General features: G+C 37.8%; 1 protein-coding gene across 1 annotated transcript in view; it reads left to right on the forward strand.

The window, feature by feature from the left end:
* Nucleotides 1–18,781, forward strand: part of col7a1l (collagen type VII alpha 1-like) — a 78,120-nt gene that overhangs the window by 49,424 nt on the left and 9,915 nt on the right. Inside the window, exons 76-104 of the mRNA XM_074697943.1 lie at nucleotides 2,178–2,231; nucleotides 2,357–2,407; nucleotides 3,593–3,646; nucleotides 5,401–5,454; nucleotides 5,551–5,589; nucleotides 5,688–6,185; nucleotides 6,280–6,315; nucleotides 7,064–7,090; nucleotides 7,207–7,266; nucleotides 7,611–7,736; nucleotides 7,852–7,923; nucleotides 9,201–9,236; nucleotides 9,334–9,393; nucleotides 9,568–9,612; nucleotides 9,701–9,736; nucleotides 10,575–10,610; nucleotides 10,713–10,769; nucleotides 12,889–12,960; nucleotides 13,059–13,130; nucleotides 13,215–13,250; nucleotides 13,333–13,413; nucleotides 13,509–13,562; nucleotides 13,716–13,769; nucleotides 13,852–13,914; nucleotides 13,985–14,047; nucleotides 14,163–14,279; nucleotides 16,940–17,017; nucleotides 18,429–18,482; nucleotides 18,595–18,643. Of these exons, the coding sequence (XP_074554044.1) occupies nucleotides 2,178–2,231; nucleotides 2,357–2,407; nucleotides 3,593–3,646; nucleotides 5,401–5,454; nucleotides 5,551–5,589; nucleotides 5,688–6,185; nucleotides 6,280–6,315; nucleotides 7,064–7,090; nucleotides 7,207–7,266; nucleotides 7,611–7,736; nucleotides 7,852–7,923; nucleotides 9,201–9,236; nucleotides 9,334–9,393; nucleotides 9,568–9,612; nucleotides 9,701–9,736; nucleotides 10,575–10,610; nucleotides 10,713–10,769; nucleotides 12,889–12,960; nucleotides 13,059–13,130; nucleotides 13,215–13,250; nucleotides 13,333–13,413; nucleotides 13,509–13,562; nucleotides 13,716–13,769; nucleotides 13,852–13,914; nucleotides 13,985–14,047; nucleotides 14,163–14,279; nucleotides 16,940–17,017; nucleotides 18,429–18,482; nucleotides 18,595–18,643 (2,134 nt within the window). The remainder of the gene's footprint in view (nucleotides 1–2,177; nucleotides 2,232–2,356; nucleotides 2,408–3,592; nucleotides 3,647–5,400; nucleotides 5,455–5,550; nucleotides 5,590–5,687; nucleotides 6,186–6,279; nucleotides 6,316–7,063; nucleotides 7,091–7,206; nucleotides 7,267–7,610; nucleotides 7,737–7,851; nucleotides 7,924–9,200; nucleotides 9,237–9,333; nucleotides 9,394–9,567; nucleotides 9,613–9,700; nucleotides 9,737–10,574; nucleotides 10,611–10,712; nucleotides 10,770–12,888; nucleotides 12,961–13,058; nucleotides 13,131–13,214; nucleotides 13,251–13,332; nucleotides 13,414–13,508; nucleotides 13,563–13,715; nucleotides 13,770–13,851; nucleotides 13,915–13,984; nucleotides 14,048–14,162; nucleotides 14,280–16,939; nucleotides 17,018–18,428; nucleotides 18,483–18,594; nucleotides 18,644–18,781) is intronic.

Genomic DNA, 18,781 nt, shown 5'->3' on the forward strand with positions numbered 1-18,781 from the left:
TTTGGATTGATGCTTTAACAAAAAAAAAACAAGTTATGGATTAAAAATGGTTGAGTTCAGTAATTTCTGATTGAAACAAACAAATATTCTAAAAAAATATTTAGTATCTGCAAGGCTTTTGAAAGAGATTTGAAAATATAACCTTTATTTAAAAAAGGATAAAAAATGTTAAACATTTGAGTTGAAATTTCAGTCACTGGGATTTGAACACCCAATGTGTTTAGGACTAAATCTATCAAAATTTGGTCTTGTTTTGGTCTCCATACACTATGGATCCAGCTGTGTCTTGGTTTAACTATGACTAAGCCACGCCCCCTTTTACTCACTCAGACAAATAATAAACACTCAATGACAGGCACTATGACAGTTTTAACAGTATCCAAATCCAAATCCAAATCCACTTTATTTATATAGCACATTTTAAAAACAGACCAACGTCTCCAAAGTGCTGTACAAAAGCAAAAACCATAAAATAAATAAGACATAAAAAATAAAAACATGAATTAAAATAATAAATAAGATAAAATAGATTAAAAGACACAGTAGGAGACATTTTGCAGGATGTTTTTAATGATTTTTGGAGACAGAAAAATCACAAATCATCCAGAAGTCGTAGAAAGAGTCTAAACTATACAAGCCAAAATTTACAGGTCCCAGTGCAAATGTGGACAACAGCTAACAATGATGTACCATCACCAGAGAACAGAAACTAGAAGCAAACAGGCTAATGGACTCCCAACAAACAAAGAGACATGATGAAAAACACAGCGTGGAGCTAACGTTAGGCTAACTTTAGCTAACATTGGAATTGTTAAAGATAACTCTATATTTCTTTCCAGCAAAGTGACAATCTGTAGCCTCAAATATGATGTCAGCCTACGTTAGAACAGATGGAGACGTCCCTCATTTTATTCATGTTGAGTTGATGTGGTCTACCATGCAACTTTATCCAAAGAAGACTTTTCTCTGTTCAGATGTGTCCTAGGAAAGGGTAAAAAAAATACACCCTGATGCCCAGCCTCTCAGGATATTTTAGCTGTGTTTCCACCAAGCAGTCCAGTTCGGTTCAGTACGGTTTGGCTTGGTTTGGTACAGTTAAGCCTGTGTTTCCATAGCAAACTGTGCCCTCTCGTGGTGGGCGGCGTGTAAGCCGGATCCCGAAAAACGCAGCTGTTAAATAATAGCGTGACGCCGTAGCTGCGCAACACAGTTTACCCTGCTAATAAATCCAACGAAGAAGAAAAGCACGACACAGTAAACAAAGAGCATAGATGGAGGACATCCAGCAGTTCGTCTTCTCTATGATTGGCATGTAGCCCTAAGTGCTATCAAGCTTAGTTTCAGAGAAGTCTGTGTGCTGCCAGGAGAAATGCAGCCGCTGTAGGGGTAAGTGACAATTCTTTTGACCAATCAATGGTCCGCAGTGTTATAGCTCCACCTTCTGAGAGCGGATCAGTTCAGTCTGGCACCCATATGTAAGGGTCCCAAAAAGTGGGACAACTCGTCTCTGTTATTTGGGGAACTATCCTGGGATAAGTCAGTGGAAATGCTACAAAATGCGCGCCGTACCGAGATTTACCCAACCAGTCTGCTTGGTGGAAGCACAGCTTTTGTGTCTGAGGCACATGTACCCCATGTACACCGTTTGACCATCTTTAATCTTAAAATGTCAAAAAACCTCATAAACCAAACAAAGACTGACTTCCTACAACGGATTTAAAAGGATATATGGATGGGAGAATGTCTGAGTGCATGGGAATGACTGTTCACACTGTGATTGGCTTATTGTGTTTGAGGGTGGGACTTAGCGATGGGTCCATTGGACCACTGAGTGATGCAGTGGTGAAACAAAGAGGATGTGCGCTCAGACACATCTGAATAAACACATTTAGTTACAGTTCTACCTCACCTGATCATATCTGCTTTGACTACAAACACTGTGCTGCTAAAGGGAAGATTGGTTTTCCTGTTTGACACAACCGAGAAACAACAAAAGAAACATCACATTGAAAACATGACGTTCAGCCATCACCTCCTGAAGCACTAAAGAAAAGCCTGTTGGGTCTCAGAATAATAAATAAATAATAATAATAATAAATAAATCAACAGTTTAATTTTAATTTATTCTGTTTATTATTGTTTAATGTCTCAGTTACCCTCCTCCACTCTTTCCATAGGATTCACTAACAACCTCAGAGCCGTCATCACAGCCCATGGACGACACAGAACAGGTACAGGGCAGCAGCTGGTCCTGTTGAGTCTTATTTCCAGTGTTGCATATTGGTTTAACCCAACGCTGTACTTCACTCTAAAGTAACACATTCATTTCCAATCTGTGCTTGGTTGTTATTAACAGGATGAAGTGTCCCTGCCGACGCCCCCCATCACCACAGAAGAGCCAGACAAGGTAGAGCTGTGCTTTTAACTCTCACTACAGGCTTGTGTCTTTATTTACTGGATGTTTCTGAAGATCTTTGCATGCCTGGGAATGCAGATCTCTTATTTACACTTAACATAAGAGGCTTAAAAGTACTCAACACGTGCTTGAATCAAATGAATTACTTTTCCTCTATCTTGGTATAAAGTTTGAATTCCTTTTCCTTTTCTTTCTCTTCTTTTGTGACAATTTCACCAGTGCAAACATGTTTGAATAAGGCTAATGTGAAGACAGTTGGAATTAACATCTGTTAATATGAATTTTGAGATTCACAAAGCAAAGCATGAGACAAGGCAGCATGCTTGTGTCTTCTCTAAAGCTTTTCTGAATGGGAAAGAGCTGTTAGAGGAAGCATAAATCCAACTCTTGCAGAATGAATTATTATTATTATTCGAAAAATATGCCAGAGAGTTACTTTTAATACTTTCTCTCTCTGTTTTTGTTTTTAAACAGGATCTTTCTTAGTTGCCAAGACCCTGTGACTGTAGAGTGTTAAAGCTTTCATATCAAAACACACAACACATGGAGAGTGCGAAAAAAACTGTGAACCCGACCATGAGGGAGGACTTCTTTCCACCGAGACGATGCCACCAAACTTCTTCCTTTTTCCTTTTTTAATCAGAGATAATCAGGCAGAATTTTCTCCTACTGTTCAGGTTATTTTCATTTCAAGCAGTACCAAGTGTAAACACAAGAGTAGCCTTACGTTGCCTTCCTGTAGTGCTCCTTATTTATTTATTAAGACATTTTATCACTCTGTTACTTAAAAGAACAGCTTTCACAAACATTTGCCTTTAGATTTTACAAATATATTCTTTTACCTTTAATTTGTCTGAAATTTTATTTATTAAACCATGTAATAAAGCTGTATTTTCTGAAACAAAATCTTTAGAACACCATCATGAGCACATTCAAAGCCGTACCAAACAGTCTTTTCACTGGTGAAATTTTCCTGTGTTGTAACATTGTCCTGTATGTGTTAAGCCTCACTGTGCATGTTTCCTTCAGTAAAAAAATTTAATTTACCCAAAAAGTCTTTACTGTGTTTTTCTTTCTCATATCTTCCATATAAACATGTATAAGTATTCAACAAGAAGCAAAAAGCCAGTTTTGATCAAGTTTACTCATGGGATGTTTTTTCTTGGGGCTTGACAGAGACATGGCTTCCACATACGGGTAAAGAAAAGTACCCACTGGTCTGATTCAATGGTAAGTTTTGACAAAATAATGCCATGAATATCTCCAGTATCACCATTAACCATTTCAATCCAGGTTAGGATGACCAAGTACTGTTATTTACACACTGTTAGCCACTAAAACATCCTTAAACAGGACTGTACCTCTCACTGTTTTGCTAACCATACACTTCTACATACATCTCTAATATTTAGCTATTATGACATCCCAATTCAATAGTATAATTGTTTGCTATTTACAACCCCACTCCTGGTGAATATCACATCTGAAGCCTTCAGTTGTATCATGTAAAACATTATAGGTCTAATCATAAAGGTTTATCATTATGCAGGTGATCTCAATGATGCATATCAACAAATTGGCTATTAAAGAACTTAGTATAATTAAATAACAAATAGCTAACTATCAGCTGTTTGGAAAATGAATTATTCACTAAACATTTCAAAGGTAATTATCAGAGGAAACAGTGAACTTAACTTCTGTGTTCAAGAACTAAGCAGCTATTTATCGCATGCTTCTCTGGAAACAGCAGAAATGTTGGGATACTTAAAATATTTACCAATGGTCACCTTCTTACCTTGCAATTTGGAGTAAATTTCAAAGAAACTGGAAAAAACAGTAACCTACCAATTGTGACTTGCGACCATAAATTTAGACATTATTTTAAAGAGGTTATGTGTTAATTTCAAAGAGATGAGGAAAAACTTTGTGTAATTATTACATAAGTGTGGTGAAATTTGCGGACCTCTAAAGTAAAGTGTCACCAAATATGGTACTTCGACGTTATGCTGATGATATAATGCTATATTTCTTGTATATAGCATTTCAGTTCATTGTGTCACTTTATTGGGTACACCTGTTCAACTGCTTATTAACTGAAATATTGTTAACACCACTCTGTTAACACATATAACATCTCAGTTTACTGATACATGACAAGACAACTTCATACAATACATCTCTAAAATCATCATTAGCCCTTATAACGTTTGTGTTCACTGATATGCTGATGATACTCTGCTTTACATTCCTCAATTAAACCAACTGGCCACACTGCAGAGCAACACAACCAGGGCCTGTATGTACATCCAGCCATTATCGAGGAACACAAACCATTTGCACTAATGTGGATAAAGAAAAATTGATTAGCAGTATGCAGGAGCCACACTCTTTGAAAGCAAACATTATGCTTATACGTTACTTCTTAAGATGAAATACCTGAAGAGAACAGATATTTAGGGACTGAACAAATCCTTTGGAAAAGTATGCTGATGATGTAAAAAGAAATAAAAGATATATATATATATTTTTTTTAATCTTCTCTCAGTGACATTGCTACTGCTTGCTAGGTTTATCGCTGTTTATACGTAGTAGGAACGCTTGATTTGAATTTATTGGATGGGGTTCCCCAGGAGGTTCCCCTGAATTATGACGAAATCTACACCTGCCTCGCTTTCATGGTGAAATTAGTTAACTGGCCGATTATTTGTAGCAGTGCATGCAGCTAATGCTACGGCTAAATGGGCCATTTCATAACGGTATGTTGGGACTAATGGTCCCAACCAATGGTTTCACCTTTTTTTTATACATGGATGACATTTTCTAACAATGAAATTAACTTTGGAAAGAGATGAAAAAAATCTGTAATTGTAATTTTTACTTCCTGAAGAATATCTTCAAATTTAATTGATGGACATGTTCATGTGTCCATGTCTGTTTCTGAGTCCTGTGCTCCTTACTTATTATCATTTGTCCATATCCCATAGGTGTCCATGCCCGGTGCCTCAGGTGGAAGAAATCTCTTCGAGGAAGCCTCAAAAGTAACCTTTTTCTTTCAAGTATTAGTCTTTAAGATTTGAAAAGTGAAGTAATTCATGTGACTATGTCTGGCACTTTTTCCTTAATTTATATTTCAGCATCAAACATCTGGTGCTCGTGGTTACAAAAGCTGGAGCGTGAGTCTGTCTTTAAGATAATAATCCAATAGTGCTCTCCACTAACATTGTTGGACCCATAAATTCATTGATTTGTGCTGAAAAACGTGTTTCTCTAGGAAAAACAAGAAAACCCTGACCTCCAAGTGCACACCAGAAGTCAGAGGCAACAACAGAAGATGAGACATGATTCAAAAAGAGGGATTTATACAAGAAATGAGCAGATTGAAGCTAAAGAAACAACAGAGTGGGAAAGAGAAGAAGAGACAGAAATAAGCCCTGAACCAGAGTATGAGGAAGAGAGGAGCGGAGACTACGACTGGGAGACGGAGGAGGATGTGGACCGAGAACGGGAAGGAGAGGAGGGAGACGACCTGGAGCAGCAGAGAGAGAGGGAACGGCTGGAGATGGAGAGGGAGAGGGAGGAGCTGGAGAAGGAGAAGGAGAAGGAGAAAATGGAGAGGGAGAGGACAGAACAGGAGTGGGGAGGAGAAATAGACAGAGAGAGGGAGGAATGGGAGAGGAGGAGGGCGGAGATCGAGAGGGGAGGTGGAGGGGGTTACGGCGAGGAGACGGGACAACAGTACCCTTACCCTCCAGAGTACTTTCGACTGAAGGTAGGAGAAAAAAGAATTCAACTTAAATACATGAAATACTATAAATTCTAAACTTTTGATGCTGAAGATGAAATGTTTTTATTCAATCCTTCAGGGACAACCAGGAGAGAACGGACAGCCTGGACAAAAGGTGACGAAACAGTAAAGCTCCTCTCATCAAAGTGACACGTCAGCTCCCAGTCATCCCATTCAACATCCAACACCCACTTTAATTACAGACTGAGAACAAGAATATTGTTAAAATTATTACTTTTCTTTTCTAACACCCCCTCCCCCAAGACAGTCTGCCTCTGCCCCTTCTTGAACGTATTTAATTTGCCTCATTTTCTTACGCAGAAAAAAAAAGAATATTCCTGTCATTGAACAGGTTGGCAGCAGAAATATCTTCTAGTATAAAATCCGTTTTGTCAGGGGAAGGCACCACCAGAAAAGAGAGGAAATATTGTCATTTTGAATAAAGTGGCTTAAAGTGAAACACATCATTCCTCTGTCAGGATTCACTGAGTCACCAAAATGGTCTCGCTGATTTAAAGTGTCATTAACATCATCCCGAGATCACAGAGCCAATATGACAGTCGCCACATAAAATTTGCCATCGGTTCATAAATATATCATCGCTGCTCTCTCCTCCCACCCGCGTTGCATCAGTCGGTGACATCAGGACTTCGCTGCTGTCTCGCTTGTCAACAGAGCTGCTGGAGTCCAGGTCTTTGATGTCCTCTGTTTGACTGTGAGACGGCTGATTAAAGCAGACACCGTGATTACCCTTGTTGAACAAGTTGTTGTTTATTTACTAATTCCTCTGTGTTGGTTTATTTGGGATCATTAAAAAAAACGCACTGAGGAGAACTTTTTAACGGATGTGCTCAAATTTTCAGGGTGAAATCGGAGAAAAGGGACAAAAGGTAAATTTGTTTCTTCATACTGTTCCATCTGAAAAGCTGAAATCTAGGATTTGTGGTTTAATACAAAAGAATCGATGCATCTTTTAGACATTTTTTGTGTTGTGTTGTGTTTTTAGGGAGAACCAGGCATCGGTCACAGAGGCCCCGAGGGCCAGGCGGGTCCTCCAGGACAGAAGGTGAATTTCCACCACCTCACTTATTAGAAGTCAAATGAAGAAGAGAAAACTTCACTCCTGAATCCTGAACTCCTCAGAGTCTTTTCAATCATTTTAACTTTGATTGACTTTGTCTCTATGTGGTTTTAATAGGGAGTGGGATGTAATTGGCTCAGTGACTCACTCCCTCATTTCAAATTGTGTTGTAGGACATGAACTGATTAAAGGGAGGAAGGCCATTAGTTTCAAAGCAATTAATCAAAAATGATAATATAGTGGAATAATTACAGTAAACAACTGACCTCAGCCTGAGTGTTTATCTTTTAAGTACTTCACTTTCTTTCTCTTTGTATTTCTCACTTCAGGGTGAACCTGGTGAGTCAGGGCCTCCAGGTGCTCAGGGCATCCAGGGCATCAGCGGTAACGCAGGTATCCAAGGCTCCCCAGGTCTGAGGGGGCCTTCAGGGTATCCAGGAGAGCCAGGCAGAGAGGTGAAGTGTAATCCATAAGACTTAAAAAAGCAGCGATGAAAGAATACAGTTAGAAAAAAAGAGGTTGTGTTTTTATATTTTGAGAATACATGAAGTGTTTTGGTGTTTTCTGCAGGGTGAGCGTGGAAAGAGAGGGAAGAATGGATCACCAGGAGCTACTGGACCTCGAGGAGCAGCAGGACCTCTAGTGAGAGGATAATAAAGCTCTCTTTACGTTTAAGCTAGTTAGTAAAGCAGTTTTTATACTGCGGATATAAAAAGTTTACACTCTCCAGTGATAACTGAGATTTCTGTGATGTAAAAAAAAAAAGACTGAAAGACTAAGTAAGACGTTTTTAGAACTTTTTCCATCTGTAATGTGACCTTTAACCTTCACAACTCAAGTGAAAATAAACAAAAAACAAATAAATTTTTTTTGGAGGGAAAGTCATAACAAAAAGCTAAAATAATGTGGTTGCTGATAAAAAAAACAGCCCCACAGCATGAGGCCTTATGCCACCACCATGCTTCATTGTGGGTATTGTGTTCTTTTGGCACCAAACATACCTTTTGAAATTAATTAACAAGAATTTCAACCTTGGTATCTTCAGAACAGAAGATGTTTTCCCACATGCTTTTTAGAGTCTTCAAAAACCTTTTTCGGTTTTTGAAGAAAAACAACAACAACAACAACAACAACAACAAATAAATAAATAAATAATGGAAAAACCATTGTTTTTTATATTATTTAAATTATATGTGTCATGTCTTTATTGACTAATTACATGAAAGATTTCAGAGCCCTGTCTTATACACCTGTAGCACTACTTAAAAACTATGCCAGATGTTTTTTTCTTGCTGTAATTTTATTATCTTGCACCTAACCTGTGTATTGTATGTGTTTTTTTTTTCTTTTATTGCCATATTCAGTGTATCATACGTAAAAAATGATAAAAAAAAAAAGATATTTTTAAAAATAATGGTAATAATAATAATTATTATAATAATAATAATAATAATAACAATAATCTGAAATAATTTATCTTGGCCTTGCGTTTTCACAAAAAAAAAAAAAACTCACATTATAACAGGTCTATGTAGACTAAATCGATATACACTTCTGTGTGATATTCAAAGGAAAAGAAGACAGTACACTACTAAAGCAGTTTCACAAAAAAGGTTCAAAGCAAATTTGAAATAAATGAAAACACTGTGGGCACATGTGTAAGACATGTTCAGACAAGAAAGAAGACCACAGTAGGAACCGTCCTTTCTATAGGTGCACTATAAGTAAGACTAACTACAAAGTCCCCCACTGTAGCTTTAATCTAAGGTTGTAATCTTGCCTGTTATTAATATGTTTTTTCTCTTTTACATGAATGCATTTGTAAATTTGCAAAATATTGAAGGACAGGTAAATGCCTTCAAAAATCTGGTTGTTACTCACAAAAATGTTCATGGATCTTTTCTTTTTTTCTGATGAAGGGTCCTACTGGTGAGCCTGGAGTAAAAGGAGAAAAGGTAAAAATACTTTGTCTATATATTACTGGAGAATATAAGATCTTTTTTCATTATCAGTTCTGTTTTATTTGTTGATTCTTTCTTTCATTCCCATCAGGGTGACAGTGTTCCTGGAGAGCCTGGTTCCAGGGGGCTGTCCGGCTTTCCAGGCAGAAGAGTGAGTTGACTTCATACACATAAAAATTTCCACAGGTTAAGTCAATGTTTGATTTAGGGGAAAAAAAATCTTAGATTTATATTCACACACTCTATTGTATTGACTTGCTGACATGCTTTATGAAGCATGTTACTCTGAAGCTTCAGAACAAAAAAATAACATTTTTCTTTTCAGGGTGAAAAAGGGGCTCCAGGTATCAAAGGACTTTCGGGACATATAGTAAGCAATTTTTTAAAACCAAATACTTTCACAAGAGTCTTCTAACCAGACTTATACCAGATATTTATCTCTTCATTGTTTTGGACAGGGTCCTAAAGGACTGCGTGGCACCAAAGGCGAAAAGGTGAGCTGCTTTTGTTGAAGTTTAGGTTTTTGATATGAGATGACTGAGACGTGGAAGTTTAAGAAGTTTAATTGCAGTAACGCAGACCAGAGAAGGATATTTTTATATTGAATCTTAACACAAGGCCCAATTTGTTTTCTTATTATTGATTCTTAAAACTGGATTAAATCATTTGCAAACCATTAAATATAGTTCTTTATCATTTTTTTCACAGCCCCAAAAACGGTTTAATACAAAAACATTGTGCCAGTTTCTGATCTCACCACACATGGCCCAAAATGTTTTCACCCACAGGAGTCAAACTAGCCACCTTGATTTTAGAGTACAGCCTCTGTAATATTAATACACCACCGTGCATGAAAAGCATAAAGGTGCTTCTTTCTCTGAGGCTCCAGTGAACCTCCAAACCTTTCCTCCCTGCATGAACTCAATCTGATTTACACCTAACCCGCTGTCAGGGATGTTTGCCCCAACAGGAAGGCACGAGTAGTAAGTTTGTACAGACTCATTTTCATTCCTAAAAAATGAAAAAGCCTCAAAGAAGAGTTCATTTTGAAGTGTCAGCAGGTCCAGGTGGTGTTGAGTAGAGTGATGTCAGCGATCTTTTCAGAAGTTAGTACTCATCATGTGTCACAACTGAGCCGATCGTTCCTTTGAAAAGCAGAAACCCTGAATGTGACGACTACTCATGACATTTTATCAAAGGTGATGTGAGCTCTCAGCTTCCTGTTTTGGCAGCTAAGTAGAAGGAGATGTAATATAATAAGTGCACATTTTGACAGCCTGAAGTGAGATGAAGATGTTTGGAGTTTTCATAAAAAGTGTTTTTTATTCACAGGGTGACCGAGGGCTTCCTGGAGTCAGAGGAGAAAGGGTAAACACTCGAACATGGCTCCACATGGAGGATGTTTACTGACCGCTGGTGTATTGTGCACCAGAGTCATGGCTCAGTTTATCCATTATCTCTTTTCTACAGGGGAGTGTGCTACAAATCCAAGGACCCCGTGGGTTTAAGGGCTCCAAAGGAGATGGGGTGAGAGGATTTTCAGGCTGTAGTCATTTCTGAGGTCTTTAAATAAACCTCCATTCAGAAAAGTTGCATGAAAACCTTCAGCTCTTCCTCTACAGTTGTACTATGTAACAGTTTGGAACCTCATACGTATACATACTACTCTAAATGCTATATTCATTTTACAGCTTTGGTCAGTAAATGGACTGGAATAACGGCATATGATATAAAGACATATTATATGAAAATTAACTCATACTTGTACTATTGTGTATGCATTTATTGTATTTTCATGTCTGTTAAGTTATGTTATGGTCAGATTCAGGTTAAGTCTGCTTTTATCATGCAGCATATGAACTTATACATATATATCTGAAAGATTTACCACTGCATACACAGATGCACAGATATGTACACATATGTGCAACTATTTACTCCAAGCAGCAAGTGTTCAGACCAATTTGCTGATTTATACTGGCTTGAAATTCTAAGAGTACTTGCTACAATATCTAAAAAAAAACTAAACTCGCTTACAGCTAAGACTGGCTTCCTAAGCTTACAGGACAATAGAAATCCACACAAACAAGAGCAGTAGTGATTCAAGAAAGGGGAAAATTACCCATCAAACAATGAAAAACCCAAAAGGCAATACAGCTTCCAGCTTGAAAATTCTCACATTTTTAGCAGCGCTTGTTTTTGAAATCCTAAAGTCAAATGCTGTGTTACATACAAACACTCAAAAGTGCATCAAGTTCATCACTTAAACTACTGTGACATTAAAATAATGATGCAAAGAAATGATTGGAAGAAAGACGTGGTCAATTGGTGGCATCACTAGCCACATATACATAGACCCAAATATTCCGCTTGCAATTGGTTTATTTGCTCAAACAGAAAGAATTTAACCTTTGTATACACCTCATTCCTAAAGAAAGTGCCAATCCGAATGGACATTTAATTGGTTTCACAGGGGTGGAATATTCCTTTCCCCAAACTGATTGAGGTATCATGTATCCACTCAACTGGAAAGTTGTCAGGGTGTGTTCTTTCAGCGCATGCTCAGATGTGACGTAAGACGCAACTCAAGACGTTCCTCAATTTGTTTGCATTGGTTTATGTTTTTTCTGCCCATGCTCCATTGACTATTTTGTTTGATTACAGCGGCGCATGTAGACCAGAGATTGGAATATTCCTTTCCATGTATACTATTGTTTACAGAAAAGTCATTCAGAAAGATTCCATTCGGAAAGACCAAAAACTCCTCATGTAACCATGGCTAATGTTTCTCGTGAAAAATCTGATATTGCATGACAAAAAAGTTCCTTTAAAAATGGTATTGTCAATCTACTAAGCTGTAAAAAAGAAAAGCGATTTCAATCCAGTTGACCCAATTGATAAAGAAACATTGAAGCCTACAGCATACTGACTTTCTCTGGATAACAAAAAACATATTACCAAGTTTGGAAATGAAATATTTAGAATATATTTTGAGATTTTATTTATTATACAGCCTATGGGCTACATACAGTGGAGCATACAGTACCTCTTTGGCACCATCTACCACAACGGAGGTGCTTAAGTCGTGTTTTATTGTATCAGAGGTCAAAGTATCGCGATATATATTGCTGTACCAATATTTTTTCACACCTCTAGTTATAAAATACCAAATAAAAAACCTGGATCATCTTCAAACAAAACCTCAGACTTTCCAGATTGCTCAGAGAAAACCTTCAGTTACATTAAACATTAACATGTTTTATGTATTAAATGTGTTTAATGATTTAATGTAACATAGGTACATTAAATCAGTTTCAGAGAGTGCAAAAACAAAACGTTCATATTCGAATTATGAGGTTTGTTAATTTTCATTAAGATGTAGAGAAGCTCCATAAAGGTAAAGTATGTTGAAATCATATAGAATGATCATCATATTTGATGTCATTGTGCTTTGTTTGCTGTTAAAAACATGAATTTGGTCTTTTATATCAAGAAAAAAAAGTTCTTTGAAGGTTAAATAAAAATCTGAATGCAGGACCTTTAGAGGATATTCTTCCTTTATGGGATTACTATTTGTATCGCTTTTTAAAACTCGTATGACGTCGACACACAATGACCTAAGAATTGAGCATATGTTTGGTTTCAGGGTGTCCGAGGCCCACCGGGCTTTGATGGCGATAAAGGAGAAAAGGGCGAGGACGGCCCACCTGGTGCGAAGGTAGTAAATCCTTCTTTCATAATGTGGTTAATGAGTCTGAATGAAAATAATAAGATTTCCAAAAATAAACATTTAATTCATCAAACTGTTTTTAAAAGGGCGTGAAAGGTGATGCAGGTACTAAAGGTGCATTGGGCCGATTTGGAGCACGAGGACCCGTAGGCCAGAAGGTAAAAACCCAAAAGCAACATCAGCTTAAATATTCAATGCTTTAATTGTATTAGTGTTTACCTCACCACTGTGTTTTCCTACAGGGGGATCCAGGAGAGCCAGGACTTAATGGAGTGATGGTAAAACCTCAGTTAAAACCCTGAAGTCAAAGTTCGTGACTGCAGGAAAAACACGCAGTAAACTCCAGTAATGTGGTTTCAGGGTCGTAATGGGGACCATGGAGTGGACGGGGCCAAAGGGGACAAAGGAGATTTAGGACAGGAGGGCCAGAAGGGTGATCAGGTACTCTGAAGATACAACCAATTATAATCCTTTTAATTCCTTAAGCTTCGGCGTCACCGTGTTTTTGTGAGTGTAAATGTGTTTGTTTTTTGCAGGGGGATTCAGGAGAACCAGGCTTACCTGGAGACAAAGGGGAGAAGGGCGAGAAGGTGGAGGCAGTCATTAATTGTCTCAGTTGTCCCATTTATATTTTGTTTTTCTCACCTTTGATTCCCTGTGGTTGTGATTTTAAGTCATTTGTTTGTATGATATTGCTGTTCTGCTTTGGCGGTCATGTTTCCGTGTGTTACCTGCTGCTTTAGGGTTTCAGAGGTTTACCTGGACGTATCGGGAGTCCAGGCCTGGATGGGGATAAAGTATGTATCTAACCAGACCAATGCTGTTATCTTGTTAAGAATTTTTGACTGGATGTTTGTCATGTTGTGTCTTTAAAAACAGGGAGATATGGGGCTACACGGCACAGCAGGCATACCTGGACTGAACGGACTCACAGGGCGGAAGGTAAGAAGTCACTCACTTCTCTTTATCTCTGCCTCTCACACACTGACTCTCATTCTCCATCAAATGTTAGGGTGATAAAGGTGAAGGAGGAACCAACGGAGCTGATGGGGAGCAAGGAGTCAAAGGAGTTAAGGTCAGAAACTCTACACATCATCCGATCTTGTCACGTATGTTTTTTATTTGTATGGTGAAGCTGTTGTGTTGATGTGCTTCAAACTGTTTCCTCTCCTTGTTCTGACTCCATGCAGGGTGCTGCAGGCTTCTCAGGTTTCCCAGGGTTTAAGGGGTCAGCAGGGATTCCTGGCAGGGATGGAGATGAGGGATCACCAGGACCACCAGGACTACGTGGGGACCCGGGGAAAAAGGTAGAGTGATGAAGCTCTATTTGGATGTTAGGAATGTAAAAAACTGGCTTTTTAATTTTAATGCCCCATTCATGGTGAAGGATAATGACTCCATATCCCCTTAAAGTTGTCTTCTTTGACATAAAGTCAAGTCATGATGTGAATCCAGTGGGAAAACAAAGAGTGTAACTTCTGGGGTCCCAGTTGGCCTGGTGGTTTAGGAATTGGCCCTTTGTACTGAGGCTTTAGGATAAAGGTTATAAACTTTTCAGCCCATGATAACCAAAGGAGCAGTGTCAGAGACATGGGACCCTCCACTGTAGGAATACACTAATCTAAACTGACGAAAAAACAAAAAACAAAAAAAATAGCTGCAAGCAGCAAAATCGGGCCCCAGCCCCATCGGCGAACGTGTCCCAGCCTGGACATGTCTTGGTCGCCACATGTGCAGCAAAATGTGGCTCAGCCAAAAGCCATAGGTCAAGGCATGATAGCTATGGCAAAAAGATTTCAGGCCTGTAGCTCAAAGTAGCTGGACGAGCTGCAGTTTTGCGCCCCTGGGTGGCACCTTGGAGTATTAATGTTAGCGCAACCAGTGATAGAAATGCACTTAGGCTGTGACACTGAAACTATGTGTGCATTTTGGTTCTGATCCAACAATGTACAAGACAGCTTCAAGGTTTTCATGAAGCAGGCAAAATAGTCGACTTTGACAGTCAGTAGTGGCCAAGCCCATTGACATAGCAAAAATCCATTTGTACTTTGTCATTGTCAATGTTTGTAGCATACACAAGCCAAGTTTAGAGTTGGTGTGACAAAAAAACGGACGAGTTTGTTGAAATACATAGGCTACAAATCCTCAAAGTCCAAAGTTTACATGCAAATCGCGCTCTTCCTGTTTGGAATTCATGATAGTCATAAGAGACTTTTTTGTTTGTCTAGGCATGCTTGTTACACTCCCCAAATTTCAGAGCTGTAGCTCAAAGTAGGGGCTGCAGTTTTAAACCCCTAGGGGGCGCTATAGGGGTACTGAATTTTTGAGCAGAGAGCAGAATCAAAAATTTTTCATCAGGCCTGAATTTTGTGGCTAGGTTGATTCACCTGTTTTTCAAGCAAAAGGCTCAAAATTTGGCATTATTTCAGCGGAAACAAAGAATCGGAATAATGATAAAGAAAAAGAAAAAAAGTAATAATAATTATATTAAGAATCCTCGCCCCTATTTTCAGGGGCTCAGACCCTAATGAAACTCAACAAAACTAACAGTAATATATAAAATAAAAGGCTAAAAATATTAAATTTAGCTGATAACTCAAGTTCACAGATTTCTGTGATTCATCAATCAATCTGCTGCCACTGATTACGTCACTATCCTGGTTTAGTTACCCAGGGGTCTTGTGGAAAACGTGTGTAGAAAACAGATCAAAAATTTCTGTGTGAGGGATTTCCTGTAGCTTTAACACTTTTTTTTTTTCAAATATGCATTTGTGGATAGTTTTTGAGTTAGGCAAGTTTGGTGTTTCGCAATTTCCTACTGCTCAAATTTCCACAATTACTGTTTTTCCTCAGCTGTCCCATAAAGGCAGGAAACTACTTGTAAAAAGACTCACTTTTAATTAATTGGCAAGTTTTCTCCTGGGATTTTACTTATTTGACTTAGAAAGAAATACTTTCAAACACTTTATTAAGTATACCTTTGCATGAGGAAGCTTATTACAATGCAAAAATTACCTCCAAGCAAGTGTTTGTCTAATTTTCAGGAAAAATGTCTTAATAAATCAAGTATGAGCCACAGTTCACTAATAAGTGCATTATTTCTAGATATTTAAAGAAAAAAGAAAATGAGACCTGGATTTAACCTTGAATTAAAGTCAGTTAGGTTAAAAGAATGTATTTGTTTAGTTTCTTGTATTACAACATCTTTCTCATTTTAAGAAACTAAACTAGTACATGAGTTTTTTTTTTCTTTAAATTTTTTGAAAGAAGACTTTTTCTGGATGTTTTCAGGTGAATGCCTCATTTTAAGTCTAATTAAACGTGTTTTTTTTCCCCCTAAAAATAAGACAAAACACTTTTTTAAGTTTTTGCAGTGCACTGTGTAAAACCAAACCAGTTAAAGCCATCACAAAAAAATCAATTAACGTTCAGTTTTAAAAGAACTTCAGAGGTAAATATTCACATAGGCATACAGTTAAATTCTCCATTTGGGAATAAGATTCCTTTTTCAAAACTCAGATTTTGAAAAGAAAATCCACATTACAAAAGATAAAGACCGTTAGTGACAGAACAGAATAGACTGAGGACGAGCTCAGCCTGATTACAGTCCTCATCATATCTGTGATTGGCAGCTTCAGCTCTGTATACTGCAGTAATACAGCTGAGACACTGCCTTAATTAACACAAACACACACGCACACACACACACATGCACTGGGTCTATTTCTGTCAACAGTTTTCAAGCAGCATTCAACTCAATTAGCTCTTTAGCTACAGTACCCGGACTCCCAGTGTTGACAGAGACAAAATCTCTAATTAGGACATTTCAAAGATGAACCCTCATTTCTCTCTCTGTGTTCCAGTCAGCTCCAGAGTGAGCGCTGTGATAGGTGGGGGGGTATCAAGGTTCTTGTGTGACAGAATTTCCTGACTGATAAATGTGTTTTTTTATTCATGTATCTCACAGGGGGAGAGAGGCAGACGGGGAAGATCTAAGTCGTGTCAGAAAGGAGAACCTGGGACTCCAGGACTAAGAGGAGCTAGTGTGAGCGTCACACTTTAACACTTTGTTCTGTTTTATTGTTGTCTTTGTTTGTGATAACATTCGATCACCAGAGTGCTTTTAAAAGCTAAAACAATGATACAGATGAAACACTGGTGAGTTAACTGAGGCTTGTAAAGCATCAAAAGCATCAAGCATTTGGCCTCGGGAACTGTGTTGTGTAATGTAAAACAACACAAGTCAAATGATTTAGTCTGAAATAGTAAAACTGCTTAATCTTTACAAAGAATCATTAATATTTCCTCCCCTCAGAGTATTTTCCCCCTTCTGGAAATCCATTTAAAAAATGACTCTAAAAATGAACTATGTGGGTGTAAGAAGGAAGCAGATAAACACTGAAATGATCATGTGACTCTTTTATTGTCCCTGATTGGTGGATGTAACAAAGTGCTTTAACTCTCCACCAAATAACGTCTAGCAGTAAGAAATGAAGCGATAAGTGCTTATAACTGCAACTCTATACGTTTCTGCTCCAGGCAGGCTGCAAAAAGACTGAAAACCACATACACACCAAACCAAAAAGAAAGACATTTTACATATTTAATATTTATGTATACAGCCTGGTTTAAATGTGTGTTTGGGTCTGCATAGCTCATTTCTCTGTCTCCAAACATTGTACACTGTGGGTAAACATTTTTTTAAATATTTTTTTTCCCAAGTTATTAAATTCACAAGTTTTGCCTGTATAAGGGCATGGCTGAATTGACTGGAAGGCTGTCACCATGTAGCTGTCTGCAAAGAGGCCAAAGGCCCTGTTAGAGCCCAATTTGCAACAACAACCCAAAATGTAACAACACAAAATCTAATTAAAATATGTGTAATAAAACTTGAAGTAACAAGTCGATAATGTAACTAAAGTAAAAAAAAAAATGTAAACAAAAAATGACCCAAAGTGGGTCAGTTATGTTTTGGGTTTGATTGCTTTTTTTTTTTTTTTTTTTTTTCATTTCAGGCCATTGTTACATATCGGGTCTAACACGCCCGACTCTTTATCTTGTCCAAACTTGAACAAAGCTCAATCAAGTTTAGTATTTCCAAAAATGGCCTCTGTCAACTATAGGCTTCAAAACTCTTTGTCAGAACAGATGGGTGATGTCACTCTTCTCATGTTATAAAACTACCATACATTTTTAAACTTATATAAACCATAATAAACAGTCTCACAGATCAACTCCTGAAAGCAGCATTTACCTGTTTTCCAATAAGTGTTGGAATTGTGACAAAATTTTTAGAGCAAAATCAACCACTAGTAAACACTTTTTGCTACCCTGAAGTCTGAAAATAATCAAAAATTTCTCCAATCTCTTTTTTATTATTATAACTATCTGTCTTATACGTGTATTTACTGTATAACATGACATGAATATGACAAAGATTTATGTTTTCACCGTAGGGTTTTGTTGGAAGTGAAGGAGGAAAAGGGGAGAAAGGGGAGCCTGGACTCTCAGTAAGTCTATGATTTTCACACACAGAAACATTTGGTATGATATTTTAAAGCATGTTGGATACAGATAAAAAAAATTGAGTGAAAATAACACTGATTGTTGTGTCTCTCGAAGGCTGACGAAGTGAAGGAGCTGGTCACCCAGGAGGTGGTAGAAAAGTGTGGTAAGATCGTGTGTGTGGGCTGTGGGTGTCGTGTTATTCACTTGTACTTTCTGAACCCTCAATGGGCGTGTGTACATCTGTGTATGTTTATGCACAAATGAGTGACTCGAGATAGGCTTACATATTGTGTGAAAATAT

Source organism: Halichoeres trimaculatus, unplaced genomic scaffold (assembly GCF_033239565.1).
Source record: "Halichoeres trimaculatus isolate MK-OKI-2021-1 unplaced genomic scaffold, fHalTri1.1 fHalTri1_scaffold_21, whole genome shotgun sequence".
Classification (NCBI taxonomy): domain Eukaryota; kingdom Metazoa; phylum Chordata; class Actinopteri; order Labriformes; family Labridae; genus Halichoeres; species Halichoeres trimaculatus.